At 36.6% G+C, this 23,365-nt stretch overlaps 1 protein-coding gene across 1 annotated transcript in view; it reads right to left on the bottom strand.

Moving 5' to 3' along the window:
- The window catches only part of LOC117432395 (cGMP-inhibited 3',5'-cyclic phosphodiesterase 3B-like), a 68,154-nt gene that overhangs the window by 18,575 nt on the left and 26,214 nt on the right, over nt 1-23,365 (bottom strand). The window contains exon 2 of the mRNA XM_059001765.1: nt 1,144-1,194. Within this exon, the coding sequence (XP_058857748.1) occupies nt 1,144-1,194 (51 nt within the window). The remainder of the gene's footprint in view (nt 1-1,143; nt 1,195-23,365) is intronic.

The following is a 23,365-nucleotide window of genomic DNA, read 5'->3' on the forward strand; positions in this document are numbered from 1 at the left end:
CTATTCAATTGAAATAGAAAAGGCATAGGATGTATACTCTTTGTTAAAATAGAAACGCTGAGATATTTTAATAAAGAGCAGATTGAATGACCTATAAAAACACTGATTAGATTATCCTATCAGTAGCACAAGGGTGGAGCCACTTCCAGCACTGCAGGTGTGGCACAGAAATAGGGAAGTACAAATAAAGTGCTTTAAATTTTCCAAACAGAAACCAGTGTTTTGTTTAAATGTACAGTACTACATATCCTCGATAGGTAACAACTTACATTTAGCAAATATAAGTACTATTTAATAATACCTTGAATTTTCAAAGGTAACACAAAATAATAGTGTTAACCCTTCTAGTATAGTGTTTATTTGGTGTGGATCTTCCTGTTACTAAATTATCTTTACAATATGTATATCTGCTTTCAATAATGTCAGATCGTGGCTTCTCCAGTTAGAGGAAATGCTGGTCATATTAAAGAGCTTTTTTATATTCTACTGTAGCTCTTGACATTTTATGTATGGCTTTGAAATTATGAGGCTGATTACAGATATTAGGTATAGGTTACTGAGGCATTGATTCTGTCTTCATCACATTTTATTTGGGAGTTGTGTTCATTGTATGCATGATGCAATATTTAAAACATTTCTTTGTTTTTTGATGTGCGAGTGTCTGGATGTGCATTGTGAACAATGTAGTCCTTAACATAGCAAGCTATGATGGTAACAAAATGTTTTTGTTTAATCCAGTTAGTATTTGATGTATATAGTTCTGACAATAATTTACTTTAGACTGGAATATGGCAAAACTTACCAGTATGTTGCCACAAATTATATTCTGATTGAGCTATGCCATAAAGCTGGTCCTGCCACAGGTACAACAACACAGCTGTGTTTTCAACCATCACAGTTTTACCTTGCAGAAGGCAATTCTTGAATTAGGCCTGTTAAACATCAGATGGTGCCATCTAGAGGTCATTCCAAAAAAGTTCAGTTGAAAAAACGAAATTGTGCAGGTGTAAAATAGCTGTCCCATCTTGGTATCAATTACAGGTGCAGTACACAACAAAATACTATCTTAAATCCCATCTTACTTGAGACTGTTTAAAATAAATCAATAAAATAAATCAAACAGATATATTGTATAGAACATACCTGATACTGTGGTTTGTACCACTGCTTCAGGTCCCAGTCCCAAAGAATCATCTGAAAAATAGAAAAGAAAGTGCTGTTTTAATAAGCTTGCCAGTCCAGTCTTAACTGAGTGTCATGTTTCATATACATTAACTACAGTAACACAGTAAAAATATTGTGTGGGTTAACGTCCATTTAGTTTACTCATTTAATCTGTTTTTCATTTCTATCAGTGTCACACAGCATCTATACCGGTAACTCTGCATTAGCAAGACATTATTTTCAGATGTTAACTGTATAACTTTATTAATACTGTAGCTTCTTTAAGTATTCTACCATTTCTGTCAACATGATGTGTACATTTTCATGTGTAACAATGCTTTGCATGCTTCAGTGTGCATTAACACCACCTAGTGGGCACTTTCGGCACTACATCAACACCAAATCTTAACGTAAACAGTGTTTTGTTTGTTTTTGTTTTCATGTGATTAAAACCATCCATCAACAATACCACCCTAGCACTATTCGGATTTTAAAAGACAACTACAGTGTGATCAAGAACTGATTTTAAACTGAGGCAGGTTGCATTGTAAGCAGTCCACAAGCAGTTTTTTTGCATTTTAACTGTACGGTACCTGTAACTCAAAGTAAAGCACAAAGCAACTATCACTATTTTTACAATACGTAACAGACACCAGTTGCTAAATAATAAAACTGACATTTTAACAATGCTATTAGATAGCAATAACTCACCACTCTCCTAAAGGAAAAATAAAAAAGTTGACTTTTTAGTTAATTTACTGCAAGCTTTGAAAATATGACCCATATTGTTACATGTTTAACAACAGTGTAGCTTACTTCTTTCTAGAGTAGAATATTCTTGCACCAAGATAGATTTAATTTAGATACTGGGGTAAGGAAAGACTTGCAAAAGAGGTTCAATGACTATCAATCTATAAACAACAGAATCATGATCTTAAAAATGGCTCTCCTACTCTGGCAGCATACTTCAGCCCTAATCTACAGGCCAGGCCCACCTTCTCCAGACAGATCAAAGAAACCGAGTGACCCACAACATAAATCTGCCAAGCGCAGTCTAAGTATGAACATGTTTTATTGGTTTGCACTTTGTAGTCCAAAGGTCTAAGTTTCATGTTTCTAACCAGACTAGTACAGAAACAGTATCATCACAAACTGTGCCATTCAGAATGCAATAGTGAATGGTTCAGCAATCTCCAAGGTACAGAAGAGCAGGCATTTAAATACACCTGGGGGGTAAAGTATATTTGAGACACTATATAAATGCACCTGGGGGGTAAGGCGTATTTGAGACGCTATGATATGATGCATTAGATATCTCTTCAGTTAATTAGCCCTTGATGGACCACTTTCCTTATGCAGGTGACTATCCATTCTGGCATTTCCAAGTTCATTACAAGCAGGTTCAAATTACATGAACTCTGTGCACCCACAAGTAGATAGCCCTGCAATAAGGCCTTGAGTAACTGCTTTTAGGACATCAGGTAATAGGTTAGAATTTAGTTTGATATGTTACTAAATTAAGTAACTTTTATTTAATTTATATATTGTTTTTAAAAACACATTAACACATAAACAGAAAAATGTTAGCTAACAAGTCTGACAAAACAGAACGTAACACAAATGCAAAAAAGTGTGTAAGATTGCTTTCCCTTTCCTCCTCTGTAATATTGAAGCTCAACCACTGGGTATCTGTATTGTCCAACATGTACATCAAATATAGACTTACAAAACAAGCCTTGAAGTGCTGTGTTTCATGTTGTATACCAATGTATTGCTTATGACTGACATAAACAATAATAATGTAATATTATACAGTAGCCAAATAAGATCCAAACTAGTAATTAACACCAGACGTTACTGTATATTGTGCATGTTATACTGTAGTAAATTAGATTTAGCTATATTTCGTGGCCCTGGGAGAGTGTAGTGCATGCAGGGATGGAAAGACGACTCCAACTGCATAGCAGTTTCACCCATTCTAGGTTTTACTGCGAGCTTGCTTAGCCACAGTGTGTACAAGCTCTGGGATCTTTTCAAACTCATAGTAAAACCAGGAATGGATCAAATTGCTATGCAATGGGAGTCTTACCTAGAGTCACCCCTGTACAGTATATGTATGCTTACCTTACAAAAGATAGGCCTTATGGATTATTATTAAGTAGATGTTGGCCCAGAACCTTTAATTTGAGCAGCCAACACTGTTAAAAAAATGATAAATGGACAGTTTCCCCATTATTTAATGTAATATGTGTCTGTTTATTACACAGTATTGTTAGTATAAGACCTAACTCAAAATATGTGGTGTAAAAGCTTCTGCTTAAATTGCAACCTACAGTAGACAGTATTTCCTTTCACAGGATTTTCTGTTTTCCTCATTCTTGCCAAAAAACACAGAGAGCAGCCTATGTAAAGCCCAGGGTGAGGTGAAATATCAACTGGGGAAGTTACTTGCCTACATTTTTATTCTCTCTCTCTCTCTCTCTCTCTCTTTTTCTCTCTCTGATTAAAAACCAACCTTACTACAGCAAAGAAAACACATAAAACCACTGAAACCACACAGAAAACGTCAACAACTGAATTCTTAGATCTTATCAAGCCTAATTACGTCAATGGGGTTTATTTTCATGTTATCTCTGCAGACACAAAAGTCACAAAATATGAAACCGCTAAAACACTACTGCCATTGTGCTTCATGAAAGAAAAGCTGCAGTAACTGCTTTGACTTTATTAAGAGGGTTTTAATACAGTTTGTTATATGTCTTTTAAAATTTGAGGTTTTAAAACACCTTTGCTTCTCAAAAAATGTGGCGCGCTAGTTATGGCCTTTTTCCAAACAGTTTTTTTTGTTTACATTGTCTTTTACTTTAAAGTTTACTTTTTTATTATTATTACTGCAGCCAAAATGGAATCTGTAAAAAAAAAAAAAAAAATAATAATAATAATAATAATAATAATAATAATAATAATAATAATAAGTTAACATTTTAAAAATGTACACAAACCCCCCCCCCCCAAAAAAAAAACTGGTTAAAAAAATAATGTATGGTACAGAAATGTTATCTAAAGTATTAAATCAAATAGTGGTTCTCAGGTGCTGTCGAGTAACATTATGAACACTGACAAAGGATGTTTTTATATAAAACACAAGGAAACATGTTTATAGTCACTCTGCCACAAGATGGCATACAACATCTAAAACAGAAAGACACAGATATAGAAATATACAGTGTAATCCTCCAACAAGATTAATAAAACAATATGATGCTGGATTCTTACAAACACTATTTGAAAATGTCACTTTTTTCATCAAGCTCATCACCAGCTGCTCTCTAATACAGTCTACAAAATCACTCTTACTGTCTACAATGAAATGTTTAACCTCATAACAAAATCGTTTTGATCTATGGTACAAGAGAAGGTTCTCAAGTGTTGTGTCAAAATAGTTTCCATTGAAGACATGTTAGTTTATCCTTTTATTAAAAAAAAAAAAGTCTCCCTGACACTGTATGTGAACGCCATACACAAGCATGTGTGGTTTTATGTCTCCTGCATGTCTTCTCTATCGTATTGTACTGTGCCATGATCCCTGAGTTATCAGACCGATATAGTTCAGAACAAACTCAATACAAATAGACACAATAAAAGCATAGACAACATGATTCAACATTGGTACATTTCAGACTTCAGGTACACTACCAGAGGTAAAAAACAAGAAATAGATTCCTCATTTAATATTTTCCAATCATCAGATCAATACGTTTGTCATTTTGTAGTGTAACAATTTAAGCCAACACTATCAGCACTGTGTGCCATCGTTTTTGTTCATTTGATATGCTTTGATAGTTTGAGTTTACATAGCTGCACTTTATGCTCAGGCTTTAATTACCTATTTGTGTTAGTTTGTTTTCTCACTAAATGTCTGTTGTAACATGTAGAATTGTAAATTGTAATTCAACTTCTCAGGTTACATATAAAAAATAAATAAATAAAATAAATAAAAACACACAATAAAACGAAAATCAATTAAAGAAAACAGCAATCTTTTAATAGATTTTTCCTTTTGAAGTCATCAAGTAATATTATTATTATTATTATTATTTATTATTAATAAAGTAGCCATACATATATAACACAATATAGCAAGTTAAACTAATTAGCCACAGATTTTAAGAGTGAGATGATGGCTATTTAAATAACCATTAAATAGCCTATATTTAACAGGTTTAATTAGACACATCAATTATTTAACAATAAGTCCCAGTTCTGAGCTATGAAAATCACATGTAGAGTATGAAAAAAAAAAAACACTCATTTAAAAATACCAATAAAATGTCTTTGCTTTTCCGAGTACTTTTATTGATCAAATGGAAAGCATTTGGGTTGCTAACAGCATCACTTTAACACAGTAAAACATTACTTAAATAAATAAGCATTTCCATGACAACCCAGGACAGAATTAAGCAAACACTGATACAAGCACCATAAAAACGTCACGGCGTAATGAAAGAACTGTATTAAATCCTCTCATGAAAAATGATGCAGCAAATTCAACATTTTGAAAGCTCTCCTAAACAATATTAATATGCATGGTACTACTCATCCTGTTCTGAAGTGTAACACGTCATTTTTCCAAACAAATTTGAAATCTCCAACATGGTAGATTTGAAGCCTTTTTAAACCCTTGTACAGTGTTTTGGTGTAGTAAAACTCAAACACTTTTTTATACAAAACATCCCAACCTGCAGTCCCTGAAAAATCCCCCGGATACTTTTACTGTTTATACCCAATCCAATACTCCCAAAATGGTACTGTAATATACAATGTACACCTAACAAGGTCGATAATAGTTTAGTAAACCACAGCTTCATTATATCCTGTAGTTGATAGCCCTACTTTATCCCTCTACAAGGAACAAGAAATATACATGATATAATCACCACAACCAAAATGCATCCACTAAAATGTGTTTTTATTGGAGTGGTTTTAGTGTGCTGTAACATCGAAAACGTACAGTCTGGAGGGTACAGTTAATAAATATACTGTATGTTGGTATTTTGTAAATCCTCTTTGGTTTTCTGTGAACGTGTTTATTTGTGACTTCACCCGGCTGTGTTGCAGAAACACGTACAAAACTAATCTGTCACTGCGGACTGGAGAGAAAAAGGAAACGTCTAATTCTTTCCTGGAATCGTTACTTCAGGGAGTATTGTGAAAAAAGCATTGCCGGGGAAAACACCCCAGGCACAAGCTAACTATTTGGTTTCGCTCGACTATTGCAGCTTAAAATGACAAAATACAAGCTTCATCACTTTAAAAAGTTAATAACTTTAACTCACATCTGAGAACTCAACTTCAGCTTGAGATAATAGCAGAAGTGCAAATACACTCACAAAGTAAAAACTTTTCTGACTTTACTGTAAATTGCCTTACAAACAGCAGTCAATATTTCAACATGTAGTTGAACTAGCTAATAAGGCATCCCCCAATAACAGGTCCATACATTTCCTGTGCTGGCGGGGTTTTTTTGTCCATAAATGTGGTGACTTTATTTCAGGTATTCCTAAAGCTTAACAAGAGTGTTTACCATGAACACCTGGGACAGTATAGGGTGACACTGGAGTTCAACATGGGAGTGCAGTATACTGTAGCTTTACACTAAAACAGAAAGGATTGATCTGCTGCATGGGTTGTTTTCATTGCAAACATGGAGCCTGTAAAAAGAGTCCTGCATTCTCCCTTATGAGAGATGAGTCTCAGAGGCTTCGTACGTCACCTCCCTCCATTATACTGCAATAAGAACAGTTCCCTGCAGTGCAAAGATGCTTACATTGAACAAGATGATAAAATGGTTTATATTTCACAATGATAGCGTTCTGCACTGTCCTCTGTGAGCGAATGTGTGTGTGTTGGGGGGGGGGGGGGGGGGGGGGGTGCGTGTGTGTTTCTCTTTCAATTTGAAGATGACCACTAAGCAATACTTTTGGGATATGCCTGCCACAGGTCAAGTATTTACTGAGCATTTTATGTCAGAGCTGCCGATAGGGAGTGACGTCCTTGGTCCCGCCTACCGATGGAATAAGTAGTCACTCCACGGAGCTCACTTCCTCTTTTGCTTCTAACATAAGTGCATGTAGGTATAACTAACCTGTCCAGTTGCTGTGATTGAGTCTGGAGTTTTCTGGAGTTCCCTTGCAATTTATTGTCTGCAATTATTGCTGGAAGTCGGCTTGCCACTTCCCGGAGTCAGGAACTCAGCTTCTTAAGACTGAGCTAAAAGCCACGCAACTGTGCCATGTTTTATTCTCATTTCAACAGCTACATCGCTTGCAATTGTAGTCTGCTTTTTTCTTATTACTGCTTACAATAAAAAAAAAGCTAAGAACTGAGGCTCTGAGGCATTGGGAGCATCGTCCATCTTCCCGGAGTGGTGAATTGGGTGCCGGAACTCCTCTTGAGGGAGACTGGAGACTCCACCCTCAGGTTGTAACGCGCATTTGGGAACATTTCAAAGGACCAGAGTCGATCTCTTTGCCACGGCAGAGACCTCTCATTGCCCCTTATGGTTCTCCCTCCACCGCTGAGGCAGTCCACTAGGCATTGACACCCTAGCCCATGAGAGGCCCAGTTTGCTCTTGTATGCATTCCTGCCAATATTGTTGCTCCCGGCTTTCCTAGAGAAAGTCTGGAGAGAAGAGGCGACAGTTCTCCTGGTGGCCCCCAGATGGCACCCAGATGGCCCAGGAGAATCTGGTTTTCGAACCTTTGCCAGCTGCTGCAAGGCCAGCCCAGGGAGGTCCCGCTGCGCATGGATCTCCTCAGTCAGACGAGGGGCACTCTCTGGCATTCAGAAGCGGGCAGACTCCAACTGTGGGTCTGGCCCCTGATCGGGACAGTCTGTCCGCCTTAGGGCTCTCAGACGCAGTCGTCAGAACACTGCAGAATGCTAGGGCCTCCTCCACAAGGGCACTGTATGCCTACAGGTGGAGGTATTTTCAAAGGTGGTGTATGACCAAAAGGTCATGATCCCATCTATTGCCCTATAGCAACTATTTTACAGTTTCTGCAAGATCTGCAGAAGTTGGGCAGGTCCTCCTCTACGCTGAAAGTGTACCCAGCAGCTACATCTGCATGCCATGTCCCAACTGACAGTTTCCCTGGGCATTCCTATTCTGGCGACCAGTTTTCTAAAGGGTGCTCAGCGGCTACGTTCTCCTAGAAAGGACGCCCTCCCGAGTGGAGTCTGGATGTGGTATTGGAGGCTCGCTAAAGGCCCTGTTTGTGCCTATACATTCCATAGAGTTGAAATATCTCTCTATGAAGACAGCCTTTCTATTAGCCATCACCTCCGCTAAGCAGGTTAGTGAGCTACAGGCTCTGTCAGTGCACAGTGCCTGTATGCGTATTTGGGATGATGGAAACAGGGTATCATTACGCATGAATCCCGCTTTCCTCCCTAAGGTGGTTACGGACGAGAGCTCTTCGTCTGTCATGGTGATAGGACCCTGGGTCAAGCCCTCTCGAAGCAGCGACTGTCCCACTGGATTGTGGACACTGTTTCCACTGTGTATACTAATGCCGGCTTACCCCCATCTGGGAGGGTGGCCGCGCACTCTACCAGAGTCATAGGCCCTCCTGACCTGTGGCAGGCATATCCCAAAAGTATTGGTTGGTGGTCGTCTTCTCTTTCAGGGAACCAGTAACCTAACTTTTTTCTTTGCTCTGCTTTACATGTGACCTATTTAAAAAGTGATCTGTCTGCTTAAATACAAAATATGGTGCAAAAGCATCCTCGGTTACAGTTTTCTCCCTCACACTGCTCTTTGATATTACAAAAGTCAACCGAGACAAATGTCCTGTTTTAAGATACGACCTGACATACATTAATGGTAGCAGTCCTGAAAGAAAATAGTGTCATAAAATATGTTACTACTAAATCTTGTCATAATATTGAGGGGTTATTAAAGTTAGATTTTTTTGCTATAAAATGTTTACACAAATTAGTGTTTTATAAAGCTGGTTTGCAAAGGTAACGTAAAATATGTACTGTAGCCTCATCATTGTACTGTATGCTGGCTCTCAAATGACTTGTTATCTTTGCCTATTCAAGGGTATAGGACATTTTACATTTTATGTTAAAAAAAAAAAAAAAGTCAAAATGGCAGGGCATTGAGCTTATCTTACAACCTGAAATAGAAGACCCCCTATTTAAAAAGAAAAAAACAGTACAGCTTTATGGTTAGTGAGGCAACACCAGTTCCAGCAGCAACGGTGGACTACCCTGGTCAAATTAACATTAGGTAGTCGAATATTAATGCTAATGCTAATATTAATAATAATAATAATAATAATAATAATAATAATAATAATAATAATAATAATAATAAAAAATCTCTTCTGGAAGTTGGTAATTTATCTTGACTTGCAAAACCATCTAAAAAATACAGCGCACTTGTCGAGTAAACAAGCACTGAAATTTACAGTACTCCTAGAAGGTTTATACAGCTTTGTAACGTAGCACTGCTACTTTTAAAAATAAATCTTCAGCCCTGGAAAGATCATGTAAAGGTAATATATTGCAATTTAAAACAGTGTCATAGCCAGTTTAACAAACTGATGTTTTCCATTGCATTTAACACAAGACCAAAAAATGAAGTTACAGTGTACACTAAATAGAAAGGGGCGGTGCAACTGCAGCAAAAGCTGGGTCACGCGCATACAGCACTGTAAAGTCTCCAAGCAGTTCACAGCAACATTTATTACATGGAACACAGCTGAAAATCAACTGAAACGCTTCTGATTTAACTTGCAAAAAGCGTAACAGTTGGGTGGATAGTATATATTTTTTTTTTTTTTTTTTCTTTTTTTTTTAAATTTAGTCGTCGCCAATTATTTTTACCCCGGTTTTCACCCCAATTTAGCATGCCCAATTATTATCTGTATCCCCGGCTCACCGCTTGCAACCCCCCCGCCGACTCAGGAAACGGAGGCTGAAACACGCGTCCTCCGAAACGTGCTCCTTCCAAGCCGTCATTTTTCGCACTGCAGATCCACAGCAATGCTACCAGACCTATAGTGCCGGAGGACAACACAGATCTGGCGGCTCCGCTGCAGAGCCACAGGCGCCCTATCGGCCACAGGGGTCGCTGATGCGCGGTGAGCCGTGGATTCCCCTGCCGACCTAAGCCCTCCCTACCCGGGCAGCGCTCAGCCAATTGTGCGCCGCCCCCTAGGAACTCTCGGTCACGGTCAGCTGTGACATAGCCTGGATTCGAACCAGCGATCTCCAGGCTATAGGGCACATCCTGCGAGGAGCGCCTTTACTGGATGCGCCACTCGGGAGCCCTGGATAGTAAATATTTAATAAAAACAAATATGACTTCAGTACTTAATAAACAAGCCGCAGTCTTCTTACAGGCCATGGAATTAATCAAACATTCACTCATTTCCTTCCTGTTAGTGTTAAAAATGTAGGAACTTCAGAGAAATTACTGTGCTTCATTGCCATGTCTGTATTCCAACAGGAAACACTCTAGAGTTGGAAGACTCTTTCTAGTTTCTTATTAATTGGCCTACATAGAGTATTCGTTTAACAATGTTTTTTTTTTCCATTTCCACCAACCACATGTACGGAACATTTGCCCCAAACATTCCCGTAGCCTTAGCATACTAACCAGCATGTTTATGACATTCATACGCCATCATGGCTTTAAAATAAAGTGTTAGTAACATGAAAATGGAGATCTCCCTGATGTACATTAATATCCCCTAGTAGGGCTAGCCATGCCCAGCATTTTTTACCGTTTGGGTCACAGTTAAATTAATGTGGAAACTAAACCTCTGAACCAACAAACAAGTTCACATTTTTCATCTGACCTTGTTAAAATCTGTGTCATCTAACTGGTCAGTTTACATCATAGATTTTGTTGCAAGATTATACAGGGAAGAATATGGAGAACAAAACAGCTTTACTGTATTTAGACACAGAAAAAAAAAATCTCTCTGCATGCCAGGTAACAAAACAATAAAATACAATGAACAACAAACATTTACGTTATAGTACATTTACTGCATGTGTTCTGGTAATGAATACAAATGCCAACATACTGTAAAGGCTGTAAAAGAAACACACAGGGGTAGATGTACTAAGATGGGCCAGTCACAGTGCAAACAGTGCGATTTGCATTTCTGTTGCAAAAATTTGCAAAAGTCTACATTTTGTCGTATGTACGAAGAGATAATATGTTGAGAGCCGCAATATACTAATTTAAATATTTGTTTTGCGTCATCTTAGCGAGATCGCTAGCACTTCGAATAAATAATGAAAGGCAGTTTAATCCCATCCGATTTTATAGTGGGGACCTTCACTCCCAAATAAAAAATGTGTTTTCTATCAAAAAGTTTTTCACTTGCTAAACCGGATAGGTTTGTCCGACATAAGGAGGTGTCGGATTAAAAAAAATATACAATAAAATTCCACACACATTTATATGTATAAAAAATTGCGCTAATGTGTTTTGCATAGGCTACACATTACATTATGAAAAAAATATAAATCTGTACATTACGCCTATACAGTAAGTATACAGTATAGTAGTGAAATCAAATGGACACCAAGCACACTTTCTTTTTACTTTAGCCTGTAGCTAGGCTACCAGTGACACAAAATAAATCATGCTGCTGCATTGTAAAAATTGGTGTACAATGTGAATAAAAGATTATTTTAAATTGAATCTAAATCATTTTAGTGTTTTTTTTTCATTATCATCATTATTATTATTATTATTATTATTATTATTATTATTATTATTATTATTATTATTATTAACTTGGCATACTTAGTAGTTTAGACAATTAACACAAAATAGATCATGGGGCTGCATTGACAAGTTATGATACTTACAGGAGGACAGTCAATTCTCGTTAATACGAATTTCAAGGGACCAGCAACAAATTTTGCATGATACCACTAATTCGTATTAACATGAGTATCCTATAATCCAAATGTATACTGTTAGTTTTTATTTTAGTCAGTCAGTGGTGCAGTGTTAAATTGTGCACAATTATAAACCACCTGCACATTAATAGAATAGGTGTGTTTCCTATTCCTATACAGATGTTCAGAATGAGCTGGAGGGGATAGCGGCACATGTATGCAGTCTATTGCTCCCTACATGTTAGAGAAACCAGAAATGTCACAGAAATTTGTTTTTAGGTTTGCAAGTACACGCTGCTTTTAGGGAAAAACAGGCATTTGGGTGTTCGCCTCAAAAATGCATTGAGCACAACTGGCAACCCCCAAGAGAAAGCGGTCTGGGAAATGCCAACAACAATTGCGACTATTTACAACATGCTTTCAAAAGTTCTTAACAAATTGATGCAATTGTAAGTGTCGCAATTGTCGGCAGCTGTAGTACAACTCATTATTATATTTGAGAACCCTCATTTGCATTAGCTCCACCCCATTTTTGCAAATGTATGCAGGACCGGCCATAATTACATATTCATCTAAGGATGAACCGCAAAGAAAAACTGCTGCCGCAAAGCATTCCCTTAAAGTCGCTAACAGCATTGCGCTTGTTTAGTACATTTCACCGTAGACTTCCGACTCATATGCAACTGGTTTGCAACTATTGCGACAGGCGCAACACTTTAGTACATCTACCCCCAAGTCATTACTATTTCACACAATCAGTGCAGTGAGGGAAGCAGAAGATCAAATTAATGAATGCATTATGGCACTGTGCTTTCAGAAAATTAAACAAAAGCATAGGCACATTCTTTATGGATTTCCTTGCAGTGGTAAACAATAAGTATTTTGCTGTCAGGTTTTTATAAAGCACAATAGGCAACAAGGGACTCATTTAAGCCTTCTCTTTTTGGAGGGGATGAAAACAATGTGTAGTACAGTAGGTGAACATTTTCTAGAACGAAACTAAGACAAGGAATTTCAGGGTTTTACATGCAATACTGCACAAAAATACCTGACAACTATAAAAAGTAGTTATTGTTATTTTTGCATAGTTTGTGAGTCCACAGTAAAATATATTTTTTTTTAAAAAGGGTTCCATCCATCCACAATTATCTTGGGCAGTCTGGGGGTCAGTTATTGATTATACACTGTATGTAACTTCATCCTTCTTTTCTGCTTTGGTCTCAGACAGGACAAAAGCACATATTCGGGAAAGGCTTTTTGATAGTTCTGGGATAATCAGTTCATTGCTGTACAGAAGGATGATTTTTCAACATTGTGTTGCATGTAGATTCCTTTCTCTTCTTTACAGATGACGATTTGGTATAGGAAAGCCTTACTACAGTAGAGTAGAGACATTGTGGGTTAATGGTCTACATACAGAGCAGGGTTTTAGAATTCTGCTCACACAGGCAGCCTCGATGTGACATTCTTGACGTCACTACTCAACGCAACCATATACAGTAAAGCACAACCATGAAAAGCTTCCCTTTTTGCACTTCATATACAGAAAGAAAAAACCCTAGCAGAGGGCGTGTTACAGTACTATTATCATACAGGAAACATCAGGGGGTAAAACAAACAGATGCACCTCGGTAATGTATTTAATAGCTTGATGTTTTCTCAATATTAAAACACCACTCCTTTGAAGACGACAGTAGTTTTGCATAAAATAGTACATGCACACTGTACACTTTCTGAAAGGAATCACAACTGTATACAGTATAAAACAAGCTCAGAATAATAATAATGAACATGCTCCTACTGTAGTTACAACCAGGATTCTTGCTTGTTTTATATATTTAAAAGGGTTTTATTCATTTCCTCACTTATTGCTAAAATCAGACAAAACAAGAACATGTGGTTTCTGTGCTTAATATCCATCTGGCTCACTTCATTCAAGTTTTTGCTGTAAGGCCATCTATGACGGTGTTCAGATATTTCTGAAGTGCCGTAGCTATTGAGCATGTTTTCATTAATTGCATCTTCCTGTACTGTAACTGTGTTGTCTCATATGATGGGGTGAAGGAGTCATACAGTGTGCATAGTTCCCAACAGGAGTCATGCGCACAGGCTCCTAAAAGGATAAGGAACAAAATGGATTCAGTCAAGTGCTGTCTGACTGGTCAGAGGCAGACAGCACTTGACAGGTGTTGATTATGGACAACTTATAGTCCCAGATCCTACAGCAAGAAATTTTGCATTAGAGTGTTACAGAGGGGCATTCACGTTGGTTATGTACTGTGGGGAGTGAGGGAGCAAGAACTAACCGCTTACAATTACCCTGCATGTTCATCAGCATCTGTCTCCACATTTGGTTGCCAAAAAAAAAAAGGGGATTAATAAGGTCAGAGAATAGACCCAATCAGTAACCAGTCCCATCTGCAAATATAGCAGTTACTGTGCAGTGAAGCGAGCACACAGATTGTCTAGTCCTTCACTACTTGTATTTTTTTTGGTACTGAAAATTCCAGTCAAAAACTGACACTGCGCATATGTCAGTTTACAAATTAACATTACAACAAGTAGGCAAAGTACTTAAGAACTTGATACATGTTTATAAGATAAACCACCCATACAGCAAATTAAAATTACACCAACTATAGTACACAATTATACTTATAATCATCAAAATATCACAGACAAATATATACTATCATTTAAAAAGTACTTTTCAAATGTAAAGCAACATCAGAACACACCATGCCATACACTATTGTACAGACATGTCTTCATTATGATCACACTCTTTACTGCATAATCGAAATACTGTATCACGTGTAGCTTGGCTAGAGGTATGTAACAGCCAGAAAATGAAGGTCTGAAAGCTTGCCCTAAACAGAGCAGCAGCAACATTCAAATTTTTAACCGATCTCCTTTAGGCCACCTGGCTCAAACCAAAACAGCTGCTAATGACGCAAGCAGGGATGTCAGCCAACCTGACCCACATACAGCTGCATACCCTGGAGGGGAATTAATAAGTCACAAAGAGTTCTCAATTATACAAACCTTTCTGAGGCCTGAGGCCATGACCAGGGCGAAGAATATAGGGTTTTTCAATAAATGGTCCATATCGAGGGCACACACAGGAGCCAAGAGGCAACTTAAGATTATTTACAAGATGGGATGCTTCCTATTACCAATGGCTTCCTCTGGATAAAGTTTCGGGGTAATGTGTTTGCTGCTTTTTTACTGTACTGTAACATGAAGTAGTAGAAGCACTTTTTTGTTCGGATTATTATTTATTTTTTGGTATGTCTGTACAAGGAAGAGCGCGTCCAATGTAAAGCAGCGCCCCCTGGATGGTTTTCATGAGGTAAGTAAATAACTAACAAAAGGTAACACTTTTAAAAGGGTTATTTGTTTTTGTGTTCCCAGAAATGTTATACTGAACATTTTAAATAGCAACATGTAGAGTACAGCATGGATAAATTTGATGACGTTCATAAAAACTCTCACGCAGAGTAGGCCTAGGGGATATAATTTCATTAATACTGTCAAGTATAAAATTAATATTTTTAGCACACACTGTAAAGGTGAATGGCTTTAATTTGGCTGTGCAATTGCAGTATTGTTGTATCTTCACATGCATTGTGCTCCGACCAAGTTAAAACACATAAGGGTAAGTCACACATTTTCACATGTTTGTGATTTGACCGAAATGCACACAGAACATGTACCTCAGAATTTATTGATATCAAATTCAACTTCCAAAAGAGCACCCATTGTGGTTGTTGCACATCAGCACTAAGAACCAACATTGGCAAGCAATGGAGATGCTACAAGCAACACAGGTTTGCTGCAATTCAACTGGGTGCTTCACAGTCTGATCTGCTGTTTATGTGCACAACTCCAGCAAACCTTGCAGGTACGAGATTATTGAACGTACCCTGGCCAGCTATCCGTTGACAACAGTAGTAATTCAATAATCACATACAGTAACTACAATATCATTTCTCAAGGTAATGGTGTTTTATCATTTTCAGAACCTGCTGCACAAGGCCTCAAAAAGAGATACAACATCGGTCTAAAAACAATTCAACAAAAAAGTGCTGGCGATGTAAAAAGAAAACCTAGCAGCAGTTTCATACTTCCGTCACCTAAAAAGGCAAAGAATGCCATTCTGTATACTGTACTTTTTTTTTTTTAAATCACACAATTGTCAGTCTAGCTTTTTGTACTTCTGAGTTGCTGTGCTTTCAGTTTGGCACAGTGCCAGACTGAAAAAAGCAAGCATAATGACAAACACGTGTTTGTAGAAAAAACAAAAATGCCACAAGCTGAGGAAGGTCAGCGCTATTACGTCAGAAATGAACTTTATCCCACACTGGCATATTTCAAGCACTGACGCCCCATTACAAACAATTCTTAAGCTTTCAGTCTACATGATTCAAACAATAGTAGCCATCATCACTTTGGACTGTGTGTGTGTGTGTGTGTGTGTGTAATATAATATAATATATATATATATATATATATATATTTAATGTCCTTAAAACACACCAGCAAGACAGAAAACATGGCTAACGACTTTAAATGTGTGTCATGCTACATTATGACTTATGACAAGTGAACTGTGGCTTGGAATCTGTGCACAGTGCTGGCAGAGGGTTAACAGATCCTAAATAAAAGCCCCTCCCGAGTCTAAATCATAATACGTCCTGGGCCACAAGACAATTTCATCATAGCTCATGTAATCCTGATATACACTGTTGTGTTTGCCAGATAAGAACGGTCCTTTTTACTTTACAACCTGATCAATGTTGTTGACAGGGATTTTGTGGCACGGATCCTGAACCGCCAAAAAAAATAAAAAAAAATAACCATCATCAAGAAAAACAAACATTTACTTTGTACAACTCCATTAAGTAGTTAACAGTTGCAGACACTTTCTGTTTGTCTGATAGGTTAAGTTTTAAGTGTGGTTTAGATCAACTCCACATCTACAGTAATAGCCATCAAGAATGTTAAAGTGGAATGCAAGAAATGAGTAAAAGAGAACAAATAGTTATTTTTACGCAACTGAAATACCATTATGACGTAGCTTTCAAACCGGTTTGATTTTTTTAATCCCCAAAGTCGCACCAAACCAGAGTTGTATAGCTATTACAAAGCATTTAGGATAGTTTTGTCATTTTTAAAGATAATCTTACAATATGTTTTTGTATTTTTAAATGATGAATTCTGAAGACTAAATCATTTCAGTTTGTTTGTTTTTTCAGCTATACAGTTTAAAAGCACAACACAGACATTTTTTAATGAAAGCTGGAGATTTGTCAAAAGATTTATGATCAGAAAGAAACCTCTAATTCCTCTTCAAGTGAAAACTAACCCAGTTTCTCTGTATCTTCCATTTCAACACAAATACAGTACAAGCAGCCCTCTTGTTACAACATGAACACTGAAAATCAATTTCAAACTTTTTAAAATTTTTAGAAGGGCAACTGCAGTTTTTTTCAAAAGAAAGCTAAGAAACAAAGCACATAAAATATTATATTTATTTAATATAATATTCAGCTGCTAAAGAACTCCAATTTGAAAAATGACCAATTGCTTGGCTGTTTAGGAAACCAGGTTTTGGAAAACATCCAGACACTTTTTTTTGCTTTTTTTCCCCCAGAATACTAACTATACTTTTTGCAAATTGTAATCATTCTGAGAAAATGGGGTCTGTGTTGATGATCTAAACAGTGTCTAAATAAATAACAGCATCCTAAACATGCTTTAGCACAGATTTTAATATGGTGGGTCAACAAATGACCCACAGTGAAAAGAGTGACAGGATTAGTAGAAAGTTCAAGGGCTGCATTTATACTTTTAAAATTGACCCTCTGTTTAATACGTTTATATTAATTCATATAATAAGCAATGCATCTTTATTGACAAGTGTAAAAATCACATTCAGTTTGTGTCATTCCTTGCAAAAACATTTGAAATGCATTATTTGTTGTCCTACAGTATGCAAAGCCTTGAGATATCAGGACAAAAACAGCTAGTATAAAGGGAACACACAACATCTTTAATACAGTAAGACTATGACATGCTGAGAGAAGACGTGTTTCTATGAAGGGAATTGCACATGTATATCTTATTCACAAGAGTACATTATCTTTCTTTTTTTAATTTAAAAACACAAAATTATTTGGGATCATGTATAAAGCGTTTTAGACCTAACTTTGACAGGTTAACCTAGTCGAAAGTCATAAACTTTGACATCACTTTAATTATTCCAGACCATTATAAATAATGGTGATGGGTTTTGCTTGTTTGCCTCAGCCAAGAAGAATTTATGCAGACAAATGGAGTCCGTGCACAGTGAATTAATCACACAGTGACTCCTCAACGCCATACAACATAGAAGAAAAAAAAAACTTGGCATACCAATTTGCTGGAGGTGCTCCAGATAAAACTACTGTAGCAAAAGCAGCACTATTGCAGTACTAATTCGGAAAATAGCGAAGTGAGGACATAAAAACAGGACTCCCAGAAAACTTAGCTCTGCACAATTTCACAGAATACCGGAAATATTTAATCTCACTTGACAAAAACAAAACAAAAACAAAAACAAAAAAAAACACGATTACAGTACAATGCTTTAGTACAATGTTTAAGGTTGCATTTTAATTTTGATTACGGTAATTTTTTGAATTGTAAAAATATTGGCACTTCTACAGCATATTCTTCAACATAAATTCCTGATATAAAGTATCTCAGTGTTAGGTCAATGGCATGTACTTGTTCAGGGACATCAGCTATATAGTGTTGGTGTTCTTGCCAATTTCTTTTATAGATCTAGATTGTTGTTTCAAAAATATAAAATAATCTAGGTATGTTTAAAACAGTGCATCTGTGACCTTGTGCTTGTGACTTGACCTTCTCTTCTTGGATCTGTGTTTAATTATTATTTGTTTATTTAGCAGACGCTTTTATCCAAGGCAACTTAGAGACTAGGGTGTGTGAACTATGCATCAGCTGCAGAGTCACTTACAACTACCTCTCACCCGAAAGACGGAGCACAAGGAGGTTAAGTGATTTGCTCAGGGTCACACAATGAGTCAGTGGCTGAGATGGGATTTGAACTGGGGACCTCCTGGTTACAAGCCCTTTTCTTTAATGGAAACAAGGAGGATTTTAATGTTTTTCGACATCAGTTTGGTTACACTGGATACCTTCTGTGTGTGTGTGTGTGTGTGTGTGTGTAGGGAGGGGAGGGGCGAGGGTAATTCAATAAGAAATATGTATTGTGCTTCCTGTTATACACATATACAATAACTGTGCATAACAACTTCCTCAAAAGTTAAAGAACAAATATGAAGTTATATTTCCAGGTAGCTTCCTGTACACACACACACATATATATATATATATAGATTCAAACAAAGGCTCCCTTGAGAAAGATATGTACAAAATATTGAAACGTTGGGCAGCTTGCTCTTTGAATAGTTATATCTATACAGATATAGTTTCTTACCAAAAATATCAAAAAGTAGCCTTCATTTAAAAATAAATAAGCAAATCAATCAAATAAAAATAAAATAATGTGGAGCACATGAAGTAAGTGTGCTTCCTCCTTTGAATGAAATAAAGAAATTCCACACACTGCTTTGCTTGGATGCCATTGATATGTATTCACAGGACAGAATTTAGTGATCAGGAACGGCACTTTACTGTTAAAACCAAACAGACGCACCAGATAACCCAGCTGCCTCAATTTACTGTAGCTATTGCGACAGTCCATGTGTTTTAAAAGATTTTCAAATATACTATAATTAAATAAATGTTTTATCCACCAGGATATTACTGTACTTTACTGTACCGTACAGTATACTTGAATCAATTCATAAAGAAATTAAAGCTGTGCAGATTATCAAATAAAAACATAAATTTAAGGTTCCTCAGCAAAACACATAAGAATTGTGTTTTAAGATATTTTCTTTCTTTGTGTCTCATTAGCATGACTACTTTCTTGTAAGTACTTTATCATTTTTCTGTTCACCATTTTTCTACTCTAAATTGAAATGTTAGTGTTTGCTTTTTTTTCAGTTGCCTATGTGACTCACTGTAACTTGCGCCACTCAAACCTTGGCATGGTTAACAGTCTGATACGTGAAAAATCAGCATGCACACACATTCCTGTAAATGGGACCATTGGAAGAACATTCACACTTCACCACTTTGGGGCAGAGTCCACATCATAATTTCAGCACAAGACATAGAAAAATTCTGCTCAACACATCTGTCATTGATTTTACTTAGTTTATTGTAGTATTTCTAAATTAGCTAAGTCCATTTAACCTGCCACCACAATGTAGATTTGCTCTCTGCAAGACCATACAGTATTTACATGTAGGACCCCACCTGAAACTCAGTTGCACAGGGAGTGCATCTATAGTGTTGTGATGGACTTCACCAGATTAAAACTGAAACTAACTGCAGAAAAATGCCTTTAAAAACTATATATCAATCAATCTTTATTTTATATAGCGCCTTTCATAGTGAATTTTGTAGGTGTATTTTTCAAAAGGTAAATTTGATATTTCAGTGTGGCATTTTTACAATTACAATCTACTAGAGGTTCGTAGCAAATACAATGAAATGCACCAACATAATTTGTGATGTGAATCCACTGAAAGACTAGCCCTAGTTTAAGCCTAATGTAGATAATATTTCATTAGACACTTCGCTGAAAAATTCACAATTTATGCTCTATAAAAGCGTTCAGTTTTAATAGCAGGTTGAAGTGGGCTGCACGTACTAGCAGCTCAGTGGAATGTCATAGGCTTTGAATGCTACACAACAGGAAGTGTATACCTCATATGGGTACTCTCTCACATTCTGGAAATTCTCAGCCTTGTAAGGGAATATCTGGCATTATCAAGGCATCAGAACAACGTCTTCACATAAACAAAGTGGTGCAGAGAACTCACAAGTATGTGAGCGGCTTCAGACAGTGAACACAACTGTCAGTCATCTGGAAAGCTTTGAAAAATAGCCTGTTGACAAGCAAATCATTTACAAACAAATACCCAACACAGGCCCCAGGCAAAATATTTTCTAATACAATTACTCAAACTGTCAGTCTTTATTTAAGCTTCTGTAGACCACATTTGGCATTTTGCTTAATGCTTTAAAACTTAATATAGGTTTTTGTTTCTGACGTATTAAAAAAAAATCTATATTAATAAAAAAATATATATATATAATTGAGGATATTATTGTTTTAGTACATATATTCATTTTCTTTGTTACTGAAGTACTGTACTGTTCCCCTTGTTATATGCTTCTTTAATAGCAATATGTAACATTTCTAAAATGTCCTTTGTTATTTTTTTTTATTTTTTTAAAACGCATGGGGCACAAAACCCTTTGTAATGAATAATTATTTGAGTAAACAGGAAATCCTGTTACAACTTTAATAACGTCAGTTTATAAAAGCCACAGTCAGTGCTACTACTGCTAGACATAAGCCGGAAACCAGCGTCAAGGCTCAATACAGTTCCTTGTGGAGCCAGTTTTAATGTTGCTTTCCATTACCCTTTTTTTTTTTTTAAAAAAAAGTACCATGTGAAATATCACATCCCCTCCACTATCAGGGGACATGGCCTCTCTGTAAGTGTGCATGCCTAAAGTACTATCCTGGTAAACTAAACATAATTTGCACTAGCTTTTGAAAACATGTAATCAATAATCATATTTATGATGTGTTTATTTATTGTGTGTGCAGCCTACTGTAGATTTTTAATTCAGTGCAAGGTAAAAAAAAAACAAAGAAAATATGATTCAGCTTTTTAAAGCCAATTTTCCATAGCTGTTAATTAAACTATTAAAATTCAACAATGGAACAATAATTGAGTCATCGGCCATTTGATGCACTAGGTCTTCTAAAAAGATAATTTTGGTTTACCAACATTTTGAAAGAAAATAAAACCCTTTGTACAGTACTTTTATGTCTCGTTTTGAATCACATTAGCAGGGCTCAACAAATCAGCTTGTTTGTTGAGTCAACCACATTGCGTGAGCGGATAAGCATGCAGTTTGGAAAACTGTTTTTTTCAAAACTTATAAAGAACCAAGAAAAAAAAACATCACTTGTTTCAATTTGATTTTGTGCAGATTTTATAAAACATTCCCATAAAAAATAAACATGTTTGTGTGTATATGTGTGTTTCTGTCCACTTATTTCCCTTTTTGCCGCTAAATCATTTTATTCCATGACAGTAGCGTTTTGTGGTCAAGGCACCAAAGAAAACATGTATGATACAAAATAATGTACCAGAGTTTAATGCAGTGATAAGCACGTGACAGATGAAAAACAGGTGCATGTATTTATTTTAGACCATGACACACTACGTTTCTGGCTTTTTTTTGTTTTTTTACTGGGTTACAGTTTTAAAACACATACAGAATAATGTTCATGAAGTCCTAAAGACAAGTAGCTTTAAACACTTTTTTTTTCCCATAAACATTTGTTCAAGTAAGATCACCAGCAAATTCCTACAAAACAGGTTTATGCCTTGCCCGCTAAAAAAGCCAGGTTAAAAAATAAACCCCATGATCAATTATGGGAACTTGATGAACATTAACCAATTTTTTATTCCAAAACCGAATAAAAAAGAAAACGATGCCTGAATTATGCACTGTGTGGAAGGCATTGTTAATTTGATAGCTATAATAAATCTAGAGCAGCATCACTGTTGTAAAGGCCTAAGGCCAGGCCATATGGCCTTGTCAGTCTACACACCTTTGCTCCAATATGGGAAGCATCTGTTAGCTGTTTTTCCTGTCAAATTAATAAGCTCAGTTGGCTTGTGCTGACTATTCTGGTACATGTTGGGGTTATCTGATTGGTACATCACAGGTGGCTGCGCAGATCACACAACATTGCGTTTGGTATCTAGCAGCTCGTTATCAGACAGTCACAAACTGCATGAAAAGAGGGAGATGGCTTTCAGGGTTCACAGAAAGAAAGGTCTACAGCTGTGACTGCAGCATGAATGCATAATTGACAATTAATAACGTTCCATACACGTTTACAATGTAGCACATAATGTATTTCTATATGCGATAACGCTTGATGTTAGTGCATGGTTTCAATTATAATTGAACCTCAAATGTTTAGTTACTGTAACTAAAGAAAATATTTTGTTATAAAACGTATCCCGCCATGGTTATGAAAATAATACTGTAGCATGGACAATGGAAAATGTTGCTGAGAATTTCAGGGGTTGGAAG

This window comes from Acipenser ruthenus, chromosome 27 (genome assembly GCF_902713425.1).
Source record: "Acipenser ruthenus chromosome 27, fAciRut3.2 maternal haplotype, whole genome shotgun sequence".
In the NCBI taxonomy this organism is placed as follows: Eukaryota; Metazoa; Chordata; class Actinopteri; order Acipenseriformes; family Acipenseridae; genus Acipenser; species Acipenser ruthenus.